General features: G+C 41.0%; 3 protein-coding genes across 4 annotated transcripts; 1 reads left to right on the top strand and 2 right to left on the bottom strand.

Moving 5' to 3' along the window:
- Positions 1-16: 16 nt before the first annotated feature.
- On the bottom strand, positions 17-4,389 carry fen1 (flap structure-specific endonuclease 1). Its single transcript, XM_034108786.1, has 12 exons — positions 4,296-4,389; positions 3,736-3,854; positions 3,367-3,469; positions 3,137-3,239; positions 2,844-2,907; positions 2,554-2,663; positions 2,088-2,224; positions 1,844-1,910; positions 1,568-1,699; positions 1,323-1,474; positions 459-573; positions 17-354 (listed from the first exon to the last, which is right to left on the bottom strand). The coding sequence occupies exons 2-12, from the start codon at positions 3,815-3,817 to the stop codon at positions 277-279; spliced, it is 1,143 nt and encodes a 380-aa protein (XP_033964677.1). The 5' UTR covers positions 3,818-3,854; positions 4,296-4,389; the 3' UTR covers positions 17-276.
- A 119-nt stretch (positions 4,390-4,508) lies between these two features.
- tm9sf1 (transmembrane 9 superfamily member 1) lies at positions 4,509-13,770 on the top strand. Of its 2 annotated transcripts, XM_034108769.1 has the most exons (10): positions 4,509-4,658; positions 4,738-5,011; positions 6,575-6,786; positions 7,362-7,493; positions 7,707-7,829; positions 8,034-8,389; positions 10,361-10,515; positions 10,689-10,874; positions 11,919-12,192; positions 12,768-13,770. In XM_034108769.1, exons 3-10 carry the CDS (start codon positions 6,580-6,582, stop codon positions 13,159-13,161), a joined length of 1,827 nt encoding a protein of 608 aa, XP_033964660.1. In that variant the 5' UTR covers positions 4,509-4,658; positions 4,738-5,011; positions 6,575-6,579; the 3' UTR covers positions 13,162-13,770. The 2 variants fall into 2 exon arrangements, with proteins under 2 accessions (XP_033964660.1, XP_033964661.1); XM_034108770.1 differs by having other exon boundaries at positions 4,509-4,960.
- Positions 13,771-13,915: 145 nt separating this feature from the next.
- Positions 13,916-17,448, bottom strand: nanog (nanog homeobox). Its single transcript, XM_034108713.2, has 4 exons — positions 16,891-17,448; positions 15,413-15,783; positions 15,180-15,317; positions 13,916-14,926 (listed from the first exon to the last, which is right to left on the bottom strand). Exons 1-4 carry the CDS (start codon positions 17,297-17,299, stop codon positions 14,585-14,587), a joined length of 1,260 nt encoding a protein of 419 aa, XP_033964604.1. The 5' UTR covers positions 17,300-17,448; the 3' UTR covers positions 13,916-14,584.
- Positions 17,449-21,170: the final 3,722 nt, after the last annotated feature.

The raw sequence follows: 21,170 nt of genomic DNA, 5'->3' as shown, positions 1-21,170 counted from the left end.
ATAGGATGGCAACAAATTGTTTTACAAATATGCTTTTATTCAATACCGGAAAACATACTTTGAAAAAAGCCTCAAACACTTATTTAGATATTTTTTTTACATCAACAAAATCCTGTTGGTCATGTACATACAGGATTGTTCAGCTGAACCTGTAACATGCAGCTTTCTCCTGCCTCACCTGGAGCCAAACGTTGGTTTTAACACTTTTTATTTAATAGGATGATATTTATTACAATATGAAATCTAAAAGGAATCACAAGGAGCCCAATGCTCAGTCTATCTTCCCTTCTTGAATTTGCCTGGCGTGGCTCCGGTCTTCTGCTTCTTCTTTGCAGATCCTTTAAGCTCAGGTTCCTTTAAGAAAAGCAGAAAAAACAAATCCATTTCGGTTCAGAGAAAATGCAACGATCCCATTGTTTTGGATTCACACAGTCACTCTGATATTGCTCTGAATGTACCTTCCGCTTGGAGGACAGAGACCCGGTGACGCTAAAGAAAGAGTCGAGTCGTCCCTGAGTGCTGCCCTGTCGGCTCTTGGAGATCTTCTTACAGCCGTTACGGATCCTGTCCTCGCTGCACACAAATGCATCAATCGATAAATACAAATGCACATTATCGTCCAGTGACATTTCCAGGTGAACTTTGCACACATTATTTCTCAGCAATAAACAAGCATTTAAACCAGCATTTAGAAGATGGTCACGAACAGACTCAGGTATGTTATCTCAACCTGGGGCTGGATCATTTGGAGACTTCCTTTTTGGACGGATTTGCGATATGACTTTCAATATTAGAGTATGCTTTATTTTTTATTTTCTTTAAGATATCTTTGGGCCTTTATTAGAGATACCATGCTGAAAGGGGGAGAGAGGGGATCACATTGCCTGCATTTTCTTTTTTAAACATTATTCACGATAAGGGTGAAAAATATATCAAAGTGATCTTAGTTTGATTTTAAGAGGATCTGTACTGAACAAGGACTTTTCAATAAGTCTTTAGAACACCATTTGTAGGTCTGGACTTTAATAGTTAATTTAGAAAGGTTTTTCAACATATGTTGCTCACTGATATGGCATTAGTCATTTTTAAGATTTTTATCAAATTAAGATGGATGTTGCAGCTGCATCTAAACCATATATATGACGGAAAAAGGCCATATGTTTAAGTGATGCTTGGACTACAAACTCTGCCTCTGTGACTGGCAGCGCAGCCTAGTGGTCAGACGGTGTATACACAGCTGATCTGCTCATATAATCATTGCAATAACACATGTCATGATCATCATCAAAGCAACAGAACCCAATGAATCTCTGCTGGTTCACCTGAACTGTTTCTCGCTACACATGTACTGGATCAGCCCCTCCTCATCCGGCTCCCCCCACTTCAGATCCACAGTGGTACAATCCACCACTTCTGCATTTAAAAACAAAGCTCTGGCCTCTCTGTACAGCCAGTCCTCTGGAGGGGGGTGCTTCTGCATGAAGGAAAAAAAGGACATAAACAATGAGAAACGAGAACTCATTCATTAAACTTCCTGGACTTATGGATGGTAGCAGACGTGGATTACCTTGGTGTCGATGTTTTCGAGGATCTCCTCAATGCTGCCGTGCTGCTTGATCAGGTCGATGGCCCTCTTGGGACCGATTCCCTTGATGGTGCCACAGTAGTCACAGCCCAGCAGGATACACAGGTCTATGAACTACAGGAGGAGAGAGGCGGAGTTAATGCAAACATATCACCTGTGTACCTGGTCCAACGGTGGTTATATTCCCACAGTGCAAACTCCAAATAAAAAAAATATATTTGTATTATTATACAAATTACTGCTGCAATATTTCTTTACCTGTTCATTGGTGAGGCCGATGTCCTGCAGGATGCGACTGAAGTGGAACTCCTGGATAGGAAGTTTCCTAAAAACAAATACATTTTGCAATGATTTATCAAGTCCATAAAATAAATAAATTCTTATTACTATTGTTTGTGTTGCAACACAGGGCATATCATCTCCTCTTCAGGAACCTCTGTGCTACAGAGGCTGAGAGCAGTGGGTATGAACGATGCAGTGACTGTGGGATGCAGGTGCTTACTTTGCTTCACTGGCGGTCATGTGTCTGAGCAGGATATTTGTCCCAAAGGTCAGCCCGTCCATATCCTCCGTTGCTGTTCCAAACACCTTCCCTGCTTTAACCAGAGCAGCACAGCTGGCCTCCGCCTCACACGGAGCCTACAGGACAAAACACATCCAATGATATTTCCAATGATGATTCCCTCAGACCTATTCTGCTGCCGTTGATCTCTCTGACATCTCTCTGAGGGCTTAGAGTAGGAGGCATTTCACTGTACATTCACTTTAAATGTACTTCATAATTTATCCAAATGTATAAAGCGTGAGAGGATTCAGGTTCAGTTGTTAAGGCACACAAAAATCTACTTTTCCTTTTTGGAGATAATAACCATGCACTTGCAAAAACCTCATGATGGGATATATTTTACAAGACTTATTGGAAAAGTCTCTTTTGATACAAATCCAGTAAAAGTGAGAGTAGATCTTACCTCAACGTAGGGCACTCCCATCAGGGTCAGCAGCTTCTTGCACTCGTCGTTATGATGCTTGGTCACTTTTACCAGACGCCTGGTGAATTTGTCGATATTCTCTTGCTCCCCTGGGTCAAGACAAATCATTTCAATAAACATTTACTTCATAACCAATGCAACAATCTCAACCATGTAAAAAACACTGATGATGTTGGTTTACACCCCTGCTAATAACCAAATATACACACTGATTCTGATCCACCACATATGACAAATGTTAAAGAAAGGGATAAAAATATGAACTGTACCCATTTCCTGAGCTTGAGCAAGCTGTTTCTCAGCTTCCGCCCTCCTCTCCCCTCGCTTCTCCAACTAGGGGTGACAAAGAGCAAAGATAGAGTAAGAGAATGAGTTAACAAAAGACAGGACGTAGGGTTTTAATAAGCAAACGTAAATAAATAATGATCTCAATAATACAGTGAGTGCAATTGTAGTTGCCCCCTTTTGATTACCAAATAGCTAACACATGTAAACAGCAGTAAACCATTTACATGGCATTTACTGATCTATCAGACAACAGGAAATCAGAGCTCATACTAACCTCTGCTGACTTGAGCTGTGGGGGCTTTCCGTCAAACACGTACACAGGTTTGATTCCATATTCCAGCATGCGGATCGTCCGGTAGAACATTCCCATCAGGTGGCTGAGGAAAGGAGGTGGCAGAAATGTTTCAGCATTGGGTCCAGATATGAGCTACGTAGTCTAGGATCAAGAAAATAACTACGGCCTCTTTAGTGTGTTTCCTATTACGACTTAATGTCTGGCTTTACCTCGTCGTCTCGCCATCCTCATTCTGCAGTAGGTTCCCGTCCTGTCTCACAGCGATCAGGAACTGGTAGATACACATGGAGGCATCTATTGCAATTTTCCTACCTGCAAACATTTAGAAAAGCAGTTAGCTAACTATAAGGCATGTTTATAAGGCATTGTGATCTATGACATGGTTTCTATGCAAGCCTTCATTCACTATATAATGGCTCTTATTTCTGGAAGTGATTCATCCTCCATCTCTCATATCCCCATACCATCTGATACAGCATTGATCCCAGGGGAGATCATTAAACTTTCATCTGATCTCTTTCACATTTCTAGTACAGTCATCAATAAGTACAGTAGGGAAAGGGACCTGTAACATTTACCAAAGTAGTTCTTGATGTCTTGCTCTTTGATGGCACCAGGGGCCTGATCAGCGATCAGTTTAGTAAGCCCGTGAATTCCCATTGTGTTTGGCTGAAGCTCAAACTGAAATCACAAAAATCTGAAAAACAATGAAATTATGTTGAATTATTATTCTCTTGTCACTATGGGTGTCACACACACGCAATTGAGGTCTTCCAGTGTTGTTTAGCATATAACATTACACGACTCTGTTTTTAAAGTTTACATTGTGTTTACATGCGTCCAAATTTGATTGATGCATGCCGAATTAAAGATTATTCAAGGAAAAGCTACCATACGCTTGTGTATATGATTGTGGATGACGGGGAAAGAAGGACATATTCAATGTTCAGTTTTTGAGGGGGATTTGGTTTGCAGGACAGACCGTGTCATGGTGAGTAGCTTTGTCACACAAAGCTTTAAAGCTGCAGCTGCTAGGCTAAATCATAATTAATGTCACAGGAATACTTATTGTACATGCTAGCAGGGGATAGCATTATTGTATCGTTGTACTTTACACTTTCATTGTTTATTAACTCACCACGTAGCTGTTTCCCTCGAGTATGTGAGCACTGTGGCGGGTCTCTTTCGCGGGAAATCAAATATCAGACATCGCCTATCAATCTATCGAGCTCGGCATCCTCAGAGACACTGAAGAACTGCGCATCGATTGTGCACGTTTGATTAACCAGGTCTGAGTTATAGTGAGGAAGTACTGGAAGGGCATTCATTGGTTCATTGAGGTTGAAGGAAATCCGGTCAACACAGCATAATAACAGAGTCGCTTATATTGAGGGTTCAAAAGGTTTGAATTGTGTTTTTCGGTTACGTTACAGCAGTCAAATAAACCTGGTTAATGTCGAATGGCTCGTGAGAGGAATATTTCCCCGGCTGTGAATTACCGGTAAGGTCGGAGGTGTGTTTTTGTTTCTCCGCCCACTCCGGAAAACTCAACTGAGTCGTCGTTATTTTTATTTTTTAAGGTGACGTGGAGTCGAACCCCGTCTTCTACACTGGCTCATGTGTCAATAAAAGTACTTGGTGTACCCGGATAGGATCGCCATGAATGCATAATACGTTGGGACATAGCACCGTGGTTTTCCAGGATGTTCCGCTGTACATCTTTACATTGAGCATCGGCGCATACCGGAGCAGAGTGCAGTGAGTCGGGCCTGAGACAGAGGAGACAGACGAGCGGACAGACAGGTTTGGTCGGATCTGCAGCATTGGACCTGGAGTGACATAACTGTGATACTGGTATAGCAGATTTCTCCAACTACCACCCTGTAGTCATTTGAGTCGTCCATGCTTAAAATAAAAATCCAATATGCATCTTTTGAATAACGCAATGTTGATTTAGATAAGTTGTTTGTTTTACACGAATCAGGGAGGCCCATCATTATAGTCTCATTGTTCATTTGAGTGGAATCTGTTAAAGAAATAGGAGGCCCACTGCGTTTTCTGACACTGTAATAGTTGAGCTTATTGTAAATGTAGTATTGGAGAAAAGTCAATTTAGCAATCACTCACAACATTTTACTTAACAGAGTTGGCACAAGCATGGCTTTTTTAGTCCTCTGTTGCTGATGGAGTTATTGGCCTCGCTAAAATCATTAATTGTGTAATCTAAAAACAGTCTTTTCAAATGTGATATTTTAATGGCTGTCCTGGCACTAAATAATTTAGGAGGTCTGCATGTGTCATGCTGAAGAGTCATACGAGGAAACAGATTGACACTGAAGAGTACACACACAAGTGATCTGCCTCTTGAGACTTACCTTCTGAACCTCAGGGGAGAATTCATCAGAGAGCTCGTCCACACTAGCAGAACTTCATATACCACTCTAAAAAAAAGCTAAATCATTATTTGCTGTGAAAAAACATGCCCACTATTTAGCAAGCACATACACTCAAGTTTAAACTGGTAACAGCTGTCACTGGAGCGTTCCAACTTTTCCTCCTTGTTAACATTTAAAAAAAGTCAGCATGATGATCCAGAAGACAGAGTACAAGTTGTTATAATTGCGATTGAATTGCATTAAAACTGCACACAGACATCTCAGAAAGGTTGCATTGCTGTGACTTTTGACCAGTAACGTGACATCAGTGCTGAGTATGGATTAACCTCTTAAATTCTATTATATATCAAAATACATGATCATTGCTTTTCTTTGTGAGGTTGAGGACAGGTTAATTATCGATTAATAATCATTTCAGATTATTGGTTTGAAATAGGAAGGTCTGTATTTGTATATAAGTTGTCAATGCTCATTTAGGGCTTTCAGAAAAGAATAAATCCCCCTAGCATCACACTCAATTGTGGCATTACTGTTGCACTTTAAACATATAATGCTACTAAGTATTTCCATGCAGTGTAAAACGATGTCTGAATTTGAGAACAACAGTATGCCCATGAATTCTGGGGAGACGCTTTTACAAAATAAATGATACTGATCTGCAGAACAGCATCCTTGGGCTATGACACTTTGTATATACTCTCGCAAAGTCATCACAGATAGAAAAAAATTAACAGAGCTCATTTAATTCTAGTCATAAAACCCCCCTGGGCTATACAACTGATGAAACTCATTGTAACCCACAGTGTCTCACAGCTGTTGGCGTGTCTCTCATTATTCATTTGTGTTTGTTAGAACAGGTGAAGTGACATTGCACAAAACTCTCCGCTTGACACATAAATCACACATCGGTTGTGGCATGGACATGACTTGACTTCTTGACTTGGAATGAGACATACTGTTAGTCTCAGGACGGATAAACAGCTGTTCTCATGAACTGATCCACTGTCCATCTTTGCACCAGGGGTTATGCGGTGTGGAATAGGACACCTGCCGGGGGGCTGCCAGAGGACGATGGGCCTGCACTGCGTCTTGATCCTGTGCTTGTTCTCAGGCTGGGCAGTGAGCTACAAACAGGGAGACAACGTGACTCTCTATGTCAATAAAGTGGGTCCTTATCATAACCCCCAGGAGACATATCACTACTACACCCTGCCTGTTTGCAGGCCGGAGAAGGTCAGTCTTTGTTCTGATTCACTGTGTGTTGTCTGCTGAAGCTCACAGAGAGAGATTATCTTGTCATGCTAAATTTAAGAAGAAATAAGGATAACAGTTACGTCTCAGCATTTCTTGTAACATTTATCTGAAAGGTAGTGTTTCTCCACTAGGCCACGAGGATCCAATTCAACTTGGAACTTTACTGCAAAATGGCTTGGCTTAATGTTGCAAAATCTATGAACACATATGATTTGAATACAGAATAAAAACGACCCTTTTACAGGTAGAAAAATGGGTAGTATATGTTCACAGTATAATATAATAATATAGGCTGAAATAAAAGATATTATTTTATGCCATCTGTGATTTTATGTTGAGAGGATTTCACCTGGTTTAAGATTTAATTAATGTCGCATTGCTTAAGAGACATGTCATTTCAGTCGTGTTATTTTTTTAGTTATGTTTCCCTGCTTTAATTACCTCATCATAGCTTTTAAGTTTTGAAATCACTTACTCACAGATTTGTGACCAACTTGTGCTTTCTGCTGCTTTTTGTACCCTCTGTTACTCATGTTGTAACACTTCTTCTTCAGGTGCATCACAAGTCCCTGAGTCTGGGAGAAGTGTTGGATGGCGACAGGATGGCAGAGTCCTTATATTACATTCGATTCAGGGAGAACGTGGAGAAAAAACCTCTTTGCACGCTCACACTTTCAGAAATACAGGTATGTTTGTGGACAGTTTGAACTTAATCCGTAGACTACCAGGCACCTTGTGTAAAGCTTAAATTCTCCCGGATCATAGTGTACTTGTAATGTAGTCTGTTTATGCTATTTAGTGCTTTTAATACTTATCATTGCTTAACATAGTGTGGGGTTAAATGCCGTGGCCTGTGAAACAAATGGGGTCTGATTGTGGATACGTTTTGTGTGTCTCAGGTGGACGAACTTCGTGAGGCCATCGAGGAACTTTTTTACTTCGAGTTTGTCCTGGATGACATTCCAATCTTGGGCTTTGTGGGCTACATAGAGGAGAGCGGCTTCCTGCCCCACAGCCACAAGGTAAACCTCTTCCTGAGGGATTGTGGGATATGTAAATTCTATTTGGGAGGCAAAGAGAAAGAAGGTGTACGGTTTCATATTTATGCAAAGTCCCTGTTTCATCTGAACCACACCTACTGTAATTATTTTCTTTGAATCTCTCTCTTCCTCTTTCTCTTTGTTTACTCTCCTTTGTCTCCTCCCCTCCCCGCTCACCCCCTACAGGTGGGTTTGTGGACTCATCTAGACTTCAACATTGAGTACAATGGCGACACAGTGATATTTGCCAATGTATCAGTGAAAGATGTGAAACCTGTTCCCCTGGAGGAGGGCGTGGGTTCAGTGGGGGGAGTCGGGGTGGGAGGAGGCAGCCTGGTCGTCACCCACACGTACAGCGTGCGCTGGTTCGAGTCCCCGCTGCCTCACTCGAGGAGAGCCGAGCGCCTCAGAGATTACTCGTTCTTCCCCAAAACGCTGGAGATCCACTGGCTCTCCATCATTAACTCGCTGGTGCTGGTGGTGCTGCTGCTGGGCTTCGTCATCATCATCCTCATGCGGGTCCTGAAGAATGACTTTGCCAGGTTAGTCGGGCCTATAAATGTGAGACTTTGTGTTTCATGTCTTTTTAAATATGGAAATTATACTATAGAAAAATACAAGGGAAAGAAGATAAAGACTGTAGGCCAGGGATGGGCAACTTTGATGGTGGTGGCGGCCACATAATTGATGTACTGGCCACCAGGGGGCCGCAGATTCACTTGGAACACACACACACACAAATTCCATGTATTGTATGTAATTATTAACAAATATACTAAGTCTGACATCTTCATTGACATTTTACAATCTTTCAGGGAACATCCTCTAATAAGCTCACTAAACAAATATCAGTTCACAGAAATGTATTGAACAGGTTATTTAACAGTGGAATACAACTATTTTTCCAGGTACGTGACAGTTTGTTTTCATCTGATTTAAAATAAACAAAGTCTTGGTTTTTAGAATATTAAACTTCTTTCGCCAAATTCAGATGATAAATACAACTTTTAAGCTTGTAAAGGCATAATTACAAGCAGTAACTTAACGTCACAGCAGGCATAACAACAGCCTGTGTTTATTGTGAGTATTTCCCCGGGAAACAAACACAATACACACAAATGCGTCACAGATTATTTTGCGGTATTTGGCTGCCGAACGAAATCATATACGCAGATCGCGACGTAACTAGGAGTCTAGTGGGTGGTATCAGTACTACAAGTAATACAATAAAATATATATATATATTTCTTTAATTAATTACGTTGTTTATAAATGTATCACTCCCACCCTCATCCACCTCCACTGGTTGCCGGTCAAGTTCCGCATAACTTATAAAGTCCTCCTCCTGACCTACAAGTCCCTCCATGCCCTTGCCCCCCAGTACCTATCGGACATCCTTCACCCGCATACCCCACCCCGGAACCTGCGGTCTTCAGACTCTGGCCTGCTCACCACCCCCGCACCAAACTGAGAACCTTCGGGGACAGAGCCTTCAGTGTGGCAGCCCCCACCCTCTGGAACGCTCTCCCTGCGGAGATTCGCAAAATCCCCACACTGGACGACTTCAAAAGGGCCCTCAAGTCCCATCTGTTCATCAAGGCTTTCGGCCCTTAAATCTATCTGTTGTTTTGTCTGTCTGACCTTTGTTTTGTTTTGTTTTGTGTGCTCGCCCCAATTCCTGTAAAGCGACCTTGGGTCCCTTGAAAGGCGCTATAGAAATCCCAGTTATTATTATTATTATTATTATTATCTGAGGGCCGCAAAAAGAGGAGGTGGGGCCCCCGGGCCACCATTTGCCCATCCCTGCTGTAGGCTATTGAACATTTTAAATATAGTTAAAAGAGTTTTACAATCTTATACCAACAGAAAAAAAGTAAAGTCATTTAGACAATTCTGAAATCTATTGGGAGGAAAAACATCATATTGCAGTTTTTCTCTTGTGACATTTATCACAATTTTTTGGACATTTTCAAGTAATAATTATATAATCAATATATAATTTGTAAATACATTTGATAATTTGCTCAATTATAAAAAATACTCAGCATGTGCAGCTCTTATTTGACTGTCTTTTGAGAGGTTAGTAGGTACTTTCTTCCAAAGATTTATTTAAAAAGTCTAAAAATGACATTAAACTTTAAAGGCATACATTTCGGCTTTAAATACTTTTTACTCTCTTTTGGACATAAGGCTGTGGATTTAACAAGTCTGAGTCCAAGGACAGGCTAGTTTAAATGTTGTATACGTTAGATTTCTATTACATTTTAATGAAAGAATTATAACATTTTGTTCATGTATATTCACAGATAAATACGGATGATATTAAATATCCAGGATTATATTTTCAAATTGGCACAGTATCAAAAAATAGCAAACAGGAAATCAAATCTAACTCCAAGAATGGGAAATAACTCAAATCAAGCAGTCTAGGATCATTAGTTTCTTCCTCTATCTTCTCACTTAGTCCTCCTCATCTACTCCTGTACCTGAAAGCCTTCTCCCCTCACCTGCAGGTACAATGTGGAGGAGGAGGGCGACTGTGATGATCTGGACCAGGGAGACAACGGCTGGAAGATCATCCACACTGACGTCTTCAGGTTTCCCCCTTACAAAAGCCTGCTGTGTGCCGTGCTGGGGGTGGGGGCTCAGTTCCTTACTCTTGCGACAGGTGGGCATTCATTCTCAAATACACCCAAACAGTGTTAGGAGGATCATTGTTCTGTTTGAAAACTGAGCACTCAGACAGCACTGACCCGCAGCAGCAGTCTTTGTACTGACCAGTAGAGGGACATAACAGGTCATATGTAAAGGTGTCTGATCACTTTAATGTGTCCTCATCAGGAATCATCCTCATGGCTTTGCTGGGAATGTTTAACGTGCATCGCCATGGCGCCATCAACTCTGCTGCCATCGTCCTGTACGCTCTGACCAGCTGTGTGTCTGGCTACGTGTCCTGCAGCTTCTACACACAGATCAACGGACAGCGCTGGGTGTGGAACATCATCCTCACCTCCTCCCTCTTCTCCGGTGGGTCTGATATGGAGGGTCTGGGATCACTTCACACTGGTTGTTAGAGCAGGGTAAACAGTACTTAAGATAAGAAAGATAAGATACGATTAGACTTTATTTATCCAGAAGGAAATTCTTGTGCCAGGGTTACACAATTAAAGCATTTGAATTTTTTTATATTTGCAGGTAATCAAAACTTGATTTATCTGTTATTGCATAAGATTATCTCCTCTCTGCCAATAGCTTGAGGGTTACCCATTTAGCTGCTTCCATCCTGAGTCCTTGTTTGCTTTTCTCCTTATTTCTTTCATCACAGCTCTTACATTTCCCTCTTGACATTTTAAATGTAGGCATTAAGCTGTCATTGAAAAATGTGATAATTAAGCTTTAAAAGGAACCAATTGATACGGATGAATTTTAACTGAGGTTTGGCCTTTTAGACTCTCTGTAGATTCACATTATGGTCTCTAAGGAGCAACATTTAGCTAACTTTTATACTTAAATAATGTTAAGGATGTATTCACAATGATTCTTTTGACCATTTTGTAACTTAGTAACTTTACCTAAACTTTTCATATATCGTCTATAAGGAAGCTGTCTGTTTTTTTACACTGCTATTGTTCATACACACTTTTGCTTTAAGTTTTACTTTACACATTTAGAAGAGAAACTGGAATTATTTCACCCATGCCTAGCTTTTACAGCTTTGATGGAATTACTTTGTGTCTTTTTAAAGCCTAGTGTATAACAGCAGTCTCATTTGTGCTCTGTATAATGTGACAAAGTTGTTCAACTCCATTTATAATCTATTCATTTATGCAGGAGTTTTTGGTTCAGGTTCAAGAAGTTGTTTTAAATAGAGCATTTCTGGCAAATAAAAAATGATCTTATTCAGTAACCCAGCAGCTGTATATTTTCATCATTAAAAAGAAAAACACATCATTAAATATAATGAATCACTTAACCCTAACCCATTTTAACTATACCCTGGTGCATACTTTCTCAAAAAAAGGTGATAAAAAAATGTGTGTTCTTTATTAAATCCGTCCTTCATCCCCACAGCTCCTCTGTTCCTGACATGGAGTGTTGTGAACTCCATCCACTGGTGGAGCGGCTCCACTCAGGCTCTGCCGGCCACCACCGTGCTGCTCATCCTGGGGGCCTGGGTGCTGGTGGGCTTCCCGCTCACCGTCATCGGAGGCATTGTGGGAAAGAATCGAGCCGGCAGCTTCCAGGCGCCGTGCCGCACTCGAAACATCGCCCGGCAGATCCCTACGCAGCCGTGGTACAAACACACGGCCGTACACATGGCCATCGGCGGCTTCCTGCCTTTCAGGTGAGACGTCTTGATGTGTGGGGAAGGGTGCTTCAGTCTAAGGGGGAATTTAAGACCACCTCTCCATACAGTTAAACAGTTTTGGTGTTAAGTGATTGGGATAGTAATACCGTTCTTCCCAACATTATATTGCTGAACGACGATTCTACTATTAATCTATTCAACCAACCTAAAGGGCTGCCTTCTGCTGGTTTAACCGCAAAGAAATCCGTATCACAATAAACACCCTGTATCTTATGTTTATTGATTAATGGATATCTTCCTTTCATAATATATTAATCTCCAAGCTGTCCTTTGCATCTGTAAACCATTCTGTAGTCATTAGTAGAGCTGTGACCCTGGTTATACGTTCTCCTTGGACATTTTAATTTTTCTGTATTTATATTATTTGTATCTATACTTTTGTGCTAGCTTTTGAAGATAGTTTGAAAAATTAAAATTGGTCACAAAAGAAGCATTGTAGGAGAATGACTAATGATTAAATATCTTTATATAGGAATAAACTTTGGAACTGTTAACTACCAGGTGTATCCAGACAAATGGTAACTTGTTTCTATTTTTAACATTTGTTTCAGTGCCATCTCAGTGGAGCTGTACTACATCTTCGCCACAGTTTGGGGCAGAGAGCACTACACGCTCTACGGCATCCTGCTGTGCGTCTTCGCCATCCTCCTCTCAGTGGGCGCCTGCATCTCCGTCGCGCTCACCTACTTCCTGCTGTCCGGCGAAGACCACCGGTGGTGGTGGCGCAGCGTCCTGAGCACCGGCTCCACCGGCCTCTTCATCTTCGTCTACTCTGTTTTCTACTACCGGAACCGGTCGTCGATGAGCGGCCTGGTGCAGAGCACGGAGTTCTTCGGCTACTCTCTGCTCACGGCGCTGGTCTTCTCTCTGATGCTGGGCAGCGTGTCGTTCTGGGCCTCACTTGCGTTTATTCGCTACATCTACCGTAGCCTCAAGATGGACTAAAAATGTGAATACACACATGGCTATAAACAATCCTCATTCTACTCTTGCTTTCAATCATACACACATCTCCTATGCCACAGGAGTAAAGTGGCCTTGATTTTAGCGAGAGCCGATGGTTGAAATAAAGCTGTTATTTTAACATGGTTGGATTATGTATTTAAGGATAAAATGGGATATTTCTGTACGAAGGGATAGTTGTGTACTATCAGGCGTGAATGTGTACAAATGTATGAGCTAGTGGGGGTGAATGGATTTAATCATTGTATGATGTAGTGGCATCTACTTAATGCTTGAATAAGGTTTGGCAGGCTCTAGTCTTTAATTCCCACATTGCACCGGTTACCCACTGAAGCGGCTGACTCATACTGTAGTTTTATTAAGAAATGCAGCAGTGCCGGTGTTACTTGCAATTCTACTCCACCCACACAGTTGCAATAGTTTTGCAAGTCACCTGTCAAGCTCCACATGGCCCAGAGGATAAGAGGAATGCAGTTTAGAAGTCAATGCAAGATGTTGGTGATGGGAGCAACAGTGTAGGTTATGGTCACCATTGACTGGTTTTGGTTCTGATGTAAATATAGTCTTTTCAATAAAATGCTTTTAACACAGTGCCAGCAAGAAATTCAGGATTCTTTTTTCATGGGTTTTATATCCTTGTACATTTTGAGAAGCCAATTTGAACATCTTTATTAATGCAAGTTTGAGTCCTGGTGTCTTGCATATCAATCAATGTATATTTATATAGCCCAATATCACAAGTGTTACATTTGTCTCAGTGGACTTCAGTGTGTACAGAATATCAATACGACACCCTCTGTCCTTAGACCCTCACATCGTACAAGGAAAAACTTCCGGAGAAAACCCAGTTTAAAGGGAAAAATGGGAGAATCCTCAGGGAGAGCAACAGAGGAGGGATCCCTCTCCCAGGACGGACAGACGTGCAATAGATGCCGTGTGTAAATTGAAAAGATAATACATTTGCAACAGGTAGTCCAAATGTTTGGACATGTATAATGTGCGTATAATAGGAAGATGAATCCAGGATATGAAGCATTTGATCAATCACAAAATTAAAAAGTAATCACAGTATGTCAAAATGTCAACAAAGTTACTGGAGTGAAACTGGCTTTTATAGAAAAGTGTGTCCACAGCAGATATCTTTCAGTACTTTGCTTTAAAATTGTTTTAAAAAAAAACGTGATCCAAGAATGCATCCAACACCACCAAGCGCAAAGAACACACCAAAATACATTAAATAGTTGCATATCAAAAATAAAACTAATTGGTAAAATACTTTTGATTGGGAGTATGAACAAGGTATATGTACACTCGACCATGCAAAAAAGACCTCAATCCCAGTGAAATAGAACAATATAAACAGGGCTGTTGGGTAAATATTACAGAAAAAGCTCGAACTCATCAACTACTGGCCGTGGTACACCATGGCTGTGCCGCGGGTGTCCCCGTCTTTGCTTTCGAAGCGCATGTCATGCCCAGTGTTATTTGCAGGGGCGGCGCTGGCTGAGTTGAATGCCATGGGGTTGTAATCATAGTGGTTGACTCCTGGAGGCATGGACCAGGCCTGGGGCCTGGGGGGCACTGCGGTCTGGGACGAGCCTGGGGCCCAGGGAGGGTATCCAGCAGCTCCAGCAACAGAGTTAATGGCGGCCAGATAGAGGGCGAGGTTCTGAGGAGCCCCCTTTTTAAAAGACGTCTCCATCATGCGCTGATTGTAATGCTCCTTCATCTGGGGCCGGGCTTCTCCCTGATACAGAGGGGAATCAGGGATATTAGTACACAATTTAGAAAAAAGTGGCATTCTTATTCTTACGTTTGATCATGTTTCGTCACGCCTTTAAGGTCATAACCAGACTATGGTTGGGCCTCCATTATGGACGTCTTGTTTTATGTCCTAGCCTCTGTTTCTCTGTTATTAATTAACAGGAAATTTGAGCAGGACAATGTCCAATCACACCTTTATCAACATTAAATATTTGAGCAAACAAAGAGCTACTCACAGGTGGGATGTGTGGTGGCATATTGGTGTACATGGGACCACGAGTAGGGCTGTTTCTGTTGTAGCGCTCCGACACCCAGCTCGTGTCCTTCTGGTGCCTCCTGAGCTTCATCCTTCGGTTCTGAAACCAAGTCTTAACCTGAAACGCAGAAGAAAGAGCTTCAGGTGATCTGAAAAGATGCATACATTACATTTTGCTGTGGATGTGATCCAGGACAGCCATTAATCCCTCACCTGTTTGTAGGACAACCCAGTCAGTTCTGCAACGTTCTTCATCTCCACCGGTGTGAGGTACCTCTGAACACTAAAGCGCTGGACAAGAGCATTCATCTGACTCTCAGAGAAGGCAGAGCGGACCTTTCCTTTAGGGGTATTTACAGCAGAAGCCTTCTTTGGGACAATTAATGGTGCATTTTGGGTATCGTTGGTACACATGTTCCCATTGACAGGAACGGTTCTGGGCTCCTCCTTGACAGAGCTGGAAACATCCTCTCTGGCATCAGGGTTCCTACAGATCGCTTCTTCCTCCAGCTCTTTCTTTGCCCATGTAGCAGGGTCAGCCTGGGGGACACTTCCTTCTCTGCTGCTCCCAGAACTCCAGGAATCTAAGAGAGGGGAACGGACACGGTGAGCAGGGTCAAAATTGTTCTGAGCATTTGTCAAAGCATCACATAACTGGAACTATGTGGGGGACATAACCCCAAGGATTATATTTAAAAGGATAGTGGAAATCCGCGAATTTTGGGTTTAACTTATGTATTTTTATTAAAAATAAGCATAATAAACCATTTATTTTTTCTTCATGCGCCTAGTTTCATTTTATTTTCAATTTTACTGCTCCCGACCACGCCCTCTCAATGAAACGAAATACTTCGGGAATCTTCGGGTGATGACGAAAACAAAGGAAGACGGGCACAAACATTGGACGAGTATATTTGCCATTCCATGTTCATTCTGCATAGACGCCATGGTTTGTTATCGTTTCGTCTTCCTGAGTTTTCCTCACTTCCGGTTTGGCTGAATCGATCATTTCGTTTCTAAAAAAGTTCGGGGAAGCTGCAATAAAGTGCTTCTAACATGCGTACGGCAATTATTATATTTTTTTAATCAGGTGTGATTGTTTTGGTACGTAATTATGCCTGTATATAAGTTAAAACGAAACTATTTGTGGTTCAATTTCCACTATCCCTTTAACTATATCATGCCGAATGTAGTTGTGCCTACATGTGTATTGGAAATGGCAGTTTTTTGGCATATGATTATATGTACACATTATGAAGTTTCTCTTCTTCATACCAGGTTATTAATGCACAATATAATATAAGCAATATTACATTAAATTATTTCGCTCAATAAAAGCACTAATAATGTAAAGGCCCTGTTGTCTGCTACAATGTATATAAATAAATACAATAAATAAACACTGTTTTTGGTACTTTTTACATGGTTTTACTTTATTAAACTGAATAGTTAAATATTTGTTGGCATTTTCAAGTTCTGTCGCTAGATGTCGCCACTTGTTTCAGCGGGTAAAATCAGTGGCGCGATATTTGTGACTAAGAAACTAAACTAAGATGGAACTAAAGTGGACTTCACGGTCATCAACATTCGTGGAAGAAATCCTCGCTTTTTGCAGCCATGGGGGAAATGTAAGAATCATAATTTTGTTTCCCAGTTTTAAAGTTGCATGCTAGTCAGTTATAGCAATTTACCTGGTGAGGTGTGAGCCTCCGAGTCACTGGCGGTCTCGCTCCCGGCCCGCCTGACCTCATGTGGCCGGGTATCGTACTCAGGCCGGTGGGGTCCGGCCTGCAGCAGACGGCCTGCTTGGGAGTCGCCCAGGTAAACCGCCTCGGAGCCCTGGTAGTGACCGTGGCCGCTCATGGCGTGCTGCTGCGGGCTGCCGGCTGGAGACTCCTCCCGAGTCCGGGGGGTGGAGGCGAAGTAGGCTGGGCTGACCCCGGCGTTGTAGTTGCTCAAATCCGTGACTCCGGGCGCTTCTCCCCAGCTTCCCGTATTCCCGTGGTTCTGCTCCGGCCCGGGTTGGTAAACGAGGCCGTAAGCATATGCGTGGTAAGAGGGGTTATAGTTGTAGCTAATCTGCGGCTTCCAGTCGGCCATTTCTCCGGCGTATCGATAACAATGTAAAAACCGCAACTAGAAAATAACCAAACAAATGTGAGTTTGGTGTTGAATCGCTTAAAAATGCTGCAGGACGAACCCGTTCATCCACAGGGGCGATGCTAGGTCCTGTCCAGGTAAAACAAGCGGGGTCAACTAACTTTTGAAAATTGCGCCCATCCTCCAGAGGCTTGTTATAAAGACGTGTGTGGGTGTGGCCAGGTATGGAGGTAGGTGTTGGGATTGTTGGAGCCAATCCCTTTGACTCATCCTTCATTGAAGGCAGGGATGCCATTTCATTGGCCCACTAAGTTGATTATTTGTTTTACATTTTTGTGTTTGGGACATGGGCACAAAGACTAAAAACTAGTTTAGAAGAGTTTTAACCACTATTGAAGTAACCCTCTAAAATTACTTTTTATTTCAATGCTCAATATAATGTCAAGGTTCCATATTAAAAAGTGTTTTTGTTTCAACATTTAAGAGCTTCATAAAGATGCTTACATTATGCATACTCCTAATATAACATTTGTATTTATCTAGCTAGATCTATCTCAAAAGAATCCTGTTAATTGTGAATCCAACATGTGTCTCTTAACAAGAGTGAGGCTCAGATTGTAAGAACTGGTGATCTTTTGTGTTTGTTTGAAGAGTTAAGGATGAGATTTTGAGATACATCATTTACTAAAAAAGATAGAGCAAAATTGATACTCACTGATAATACACTTAAAGCAACATATGATATTTTTATGGCAGCTTTGGTATTTAAAACAAGCTTCACTGACTGCATGAATACATTGTGCTGTCAGAGATCTAGCTCAGCAGTATAGGACGGTTTTACAAAACATAAATGAGTTACATAAGAGGGCTATCCAAAAAGTAAACAAACTTCACATGCATGCCTTGTCAGCACTAAAGCGTCAGTTTGCTTTAAACCATGTCTGTTGATTCCCCTAGTGGCTTCATTATGTGTTTTGGGGGCTTCTGTCAAAGATCAAGAGACGAAATATAGCATCTGGGTCTATGAATAGTTTATCACTTTACTACTCACTTCTTAGTCAGCGTTTTTGTTATAGATTGAGAACAACTTAAATTGAAGGCAGTGAAACAGCTTACTAAGACATGTTGAACAGAATATTTAGCTTGAAAGAGATCTATGTGAGATTTTAAGACTTTAATTTGTGCACTTTGAACATAAGAGTTTAAAGACAAATCGCTGTTGCATCAAATCCCAACATGCCCAAATTCTGTATGGTGGGTTGGCAATGTTGTTGTTTTAGCTCCAAATGCAATCCCTTTCACAAAGATGATTTAGATTAGCTGCGTGTTACCATCCAAGGGTTTGTTGGTATTCCCCCTCCTTGGCTGACGTGGTAATGAATCAGTTAGTGATGAATTGATGCGAGAACAGTGAGCCTAATGGGCACATAAGCATTTTGACTGATCTCTGCCTGGACAGGGTGTGTTTTCTGATCTTGTACGATCCAAAGCTCCCAAGAGGGGGGTTGATGGTGTGTGTGCTTTGAATTAGCATTGGTATGTGGAGAGAGGACAATAGATTAGCCTTGATGACCATGCTTATTGTAGCCAACTGTATTTGTAAAGTATATTTGAGACACTGCTTTTGTAAAATAAACTGCAGTGTCTAAACATTTGAACATCTTCAAGATGTTCCTCCTCTCCTGAAATACAACTATAACAGCAAACACTTAATACCTAGCTGTGTGTGGTACAAATAAAAACCGCTGAGTGTGATTTCTTGCTGTCCCAAGCTACAGTTTACATCATTACTTCTTCAGTTTTGCTTTCTTGCATAGTGCAGATCAGTCACTGGTGTTGTTGTTTCAGTACTTTACATTTTGGGCGTGATGTGCGAGACCACAAGAATCTCTTTTGTTGACTCAAATGTATGTAAATGACGTTTGGATACCCTCTTCCAGGTGTAAACACAAGTCACCTTTTATTGTCCTCCTTCAAGAAGTTCAATCAGTAATCTTGTTTTGATTTATATCATTGCTGGGGAAAGTACTTAACCTCAGTTAAAGTAGTTATACCCTGCACTGAATAAAAACATGGTTACAAGTACGTCCTGTGCTAATAATTTGAAATATGCAAAAATATACAAGTATTTCAGACTCAATGTTACTAAATATCCAAAGTAAAAGTACTGGTATTGTCCAATTCAGTGTTATATTTTCATATCTGATGTGTGTAAGCATTAGTTTAATGTTGTAGGTGGTGAAATGTAAAACTTCTATACAACTCTAACCAGGGTATTTTCATAGTTTGGCCTTTGAGCATATGTTTCATATTAAAAAATGTGTAAAAACTAGCAATAGTATATTTACAAGTACTGTGCAGTGATATTTTTAAACTACTCTTACCTAACTTTAGTTAGTTAATGCATCTTTAAACTTCTACTGCATACATCTTTGCAGATTCAGATTACATCAAATCAATTTATACATGTTAATTTATTAATAAGGATCACACTTCCAGAAAGTAGATTTAAATTAAAAATACCTAAATCTTTACCAGCTGCAACATTAAAGTGAAACACTTTGATGCATCAATACTTTGTAAAATATTACTTATTATTCTTAAAAAAGCCAAGTTAAGTATATATTAATACCAAAATTGTTTACTTTTGATTTTTTGATTTTAGGACTTATAGGCCTACTGGTTTAGTTTAGTTTAGTTTATTAGGATCCCCATTAGCTGGTGCATAACAACAGCTAATCTTCCTGGGGTCCACAAATAACATAAAACATGACATTCAACAGTACATTACAAGACAATGATACAAATCGTGTACGGCGTAAACTTTCCTTCAAACAGTGACTTTCATATCAACCATCACCTACAGCTTATTTTATGATTCCCCATTTCCTTGGAAAGAAAAAAAAAAGAATAATAATAATAGTGATTTTACAAATGTCTCCCTTCGCTTCTTTTAGAGTAAAACAAACTAAACAAATACAATCCTCATCATAAAGGCTGTGTGTGTGTCTATGTTAGCGAAAGTACCATATTCCTGCATGTGTTTAAAAAACCTATATGAATCGGTGTGCTGCTGTATGTTTACCATAATCTGTCTGCTGCTTGTGTAATTTACAATCTTTGGGCTTCTAGATGCCTCTTCAATCGTCTTTTGAAGCTTGCTTTAGTTGTTTCTTTAGAAATCTGATCTGGCAGTGTGTTCCATGCAGCCATACAGCACTGTGCTCTTCATAGACTCTGTTTTGGCTTTAGGGATTTGATAGCAACCTCTTGTGGCATGTCTCGTTTTATATGTATGGATTTTAGAGCTAGGTGTAAGTTGCTTATATAGGCAGGTTGGATGTTTCAGCTCATTTATCTTTCTCAAAAAGTCAAGGAGTGATACCATCAGCCTCTCCGTGACTAATGTCCAGGAGAACTTGACATGCATTTTGTTTACATTATGTCTTGGTGTACATCTAAGGGCAAGCCGAGCTGCTCTGTTTTGAACCAGTTGCAGCTTTCCCACGTCCCTCTTGTTTGCCCCTGACCAGATCATTGAGCAGTAGTCCAGTTGTGAAAGGACTAGAGTCTCAATGACTTGTTTTGTCAGTTGCGGTGGTAAAAACACTGAGCACCTCTTGATGACAGATATATTCCTCCCCATCTTTGCCACCACTGACTCTATGTGTTTCCATGATAAATTGTTCACTAGGATGAGTCCCAGGAGCTTTGTTTCCTCCACCTGCTCAACCTCTACATTATTCAGCATCAGATTCAACTGTGGTTTAGACCTTAGTACGTAATTTGTGCCAAATACAATACTTTTTGTTTTTTGAATGTTGAGCACTAATTTGTTGCTGGTCACCCATTCCATTACTGTTTTCAGTTC

Source organism: Pseudochaenichthys georgianus, chromosome 20, assembly GCF_902827115.2.
Source record: "Pseudochaenichthys georgianus chromosome 20, fPseGeo1.2, whole genome shotgun sequence".
NCBI classification, from domain to species: Eukaryota; Metazoa; Chordata; class Actinopteri; order Perciformes; family Channichthyidae; genus Pseudochaenichthys; species Pseudochaenichthys georgianus.
Note: the sequence above shows the minus strand (reverse complement) of the source record. Positions and strands in the feature narration are given on the sequence as shown.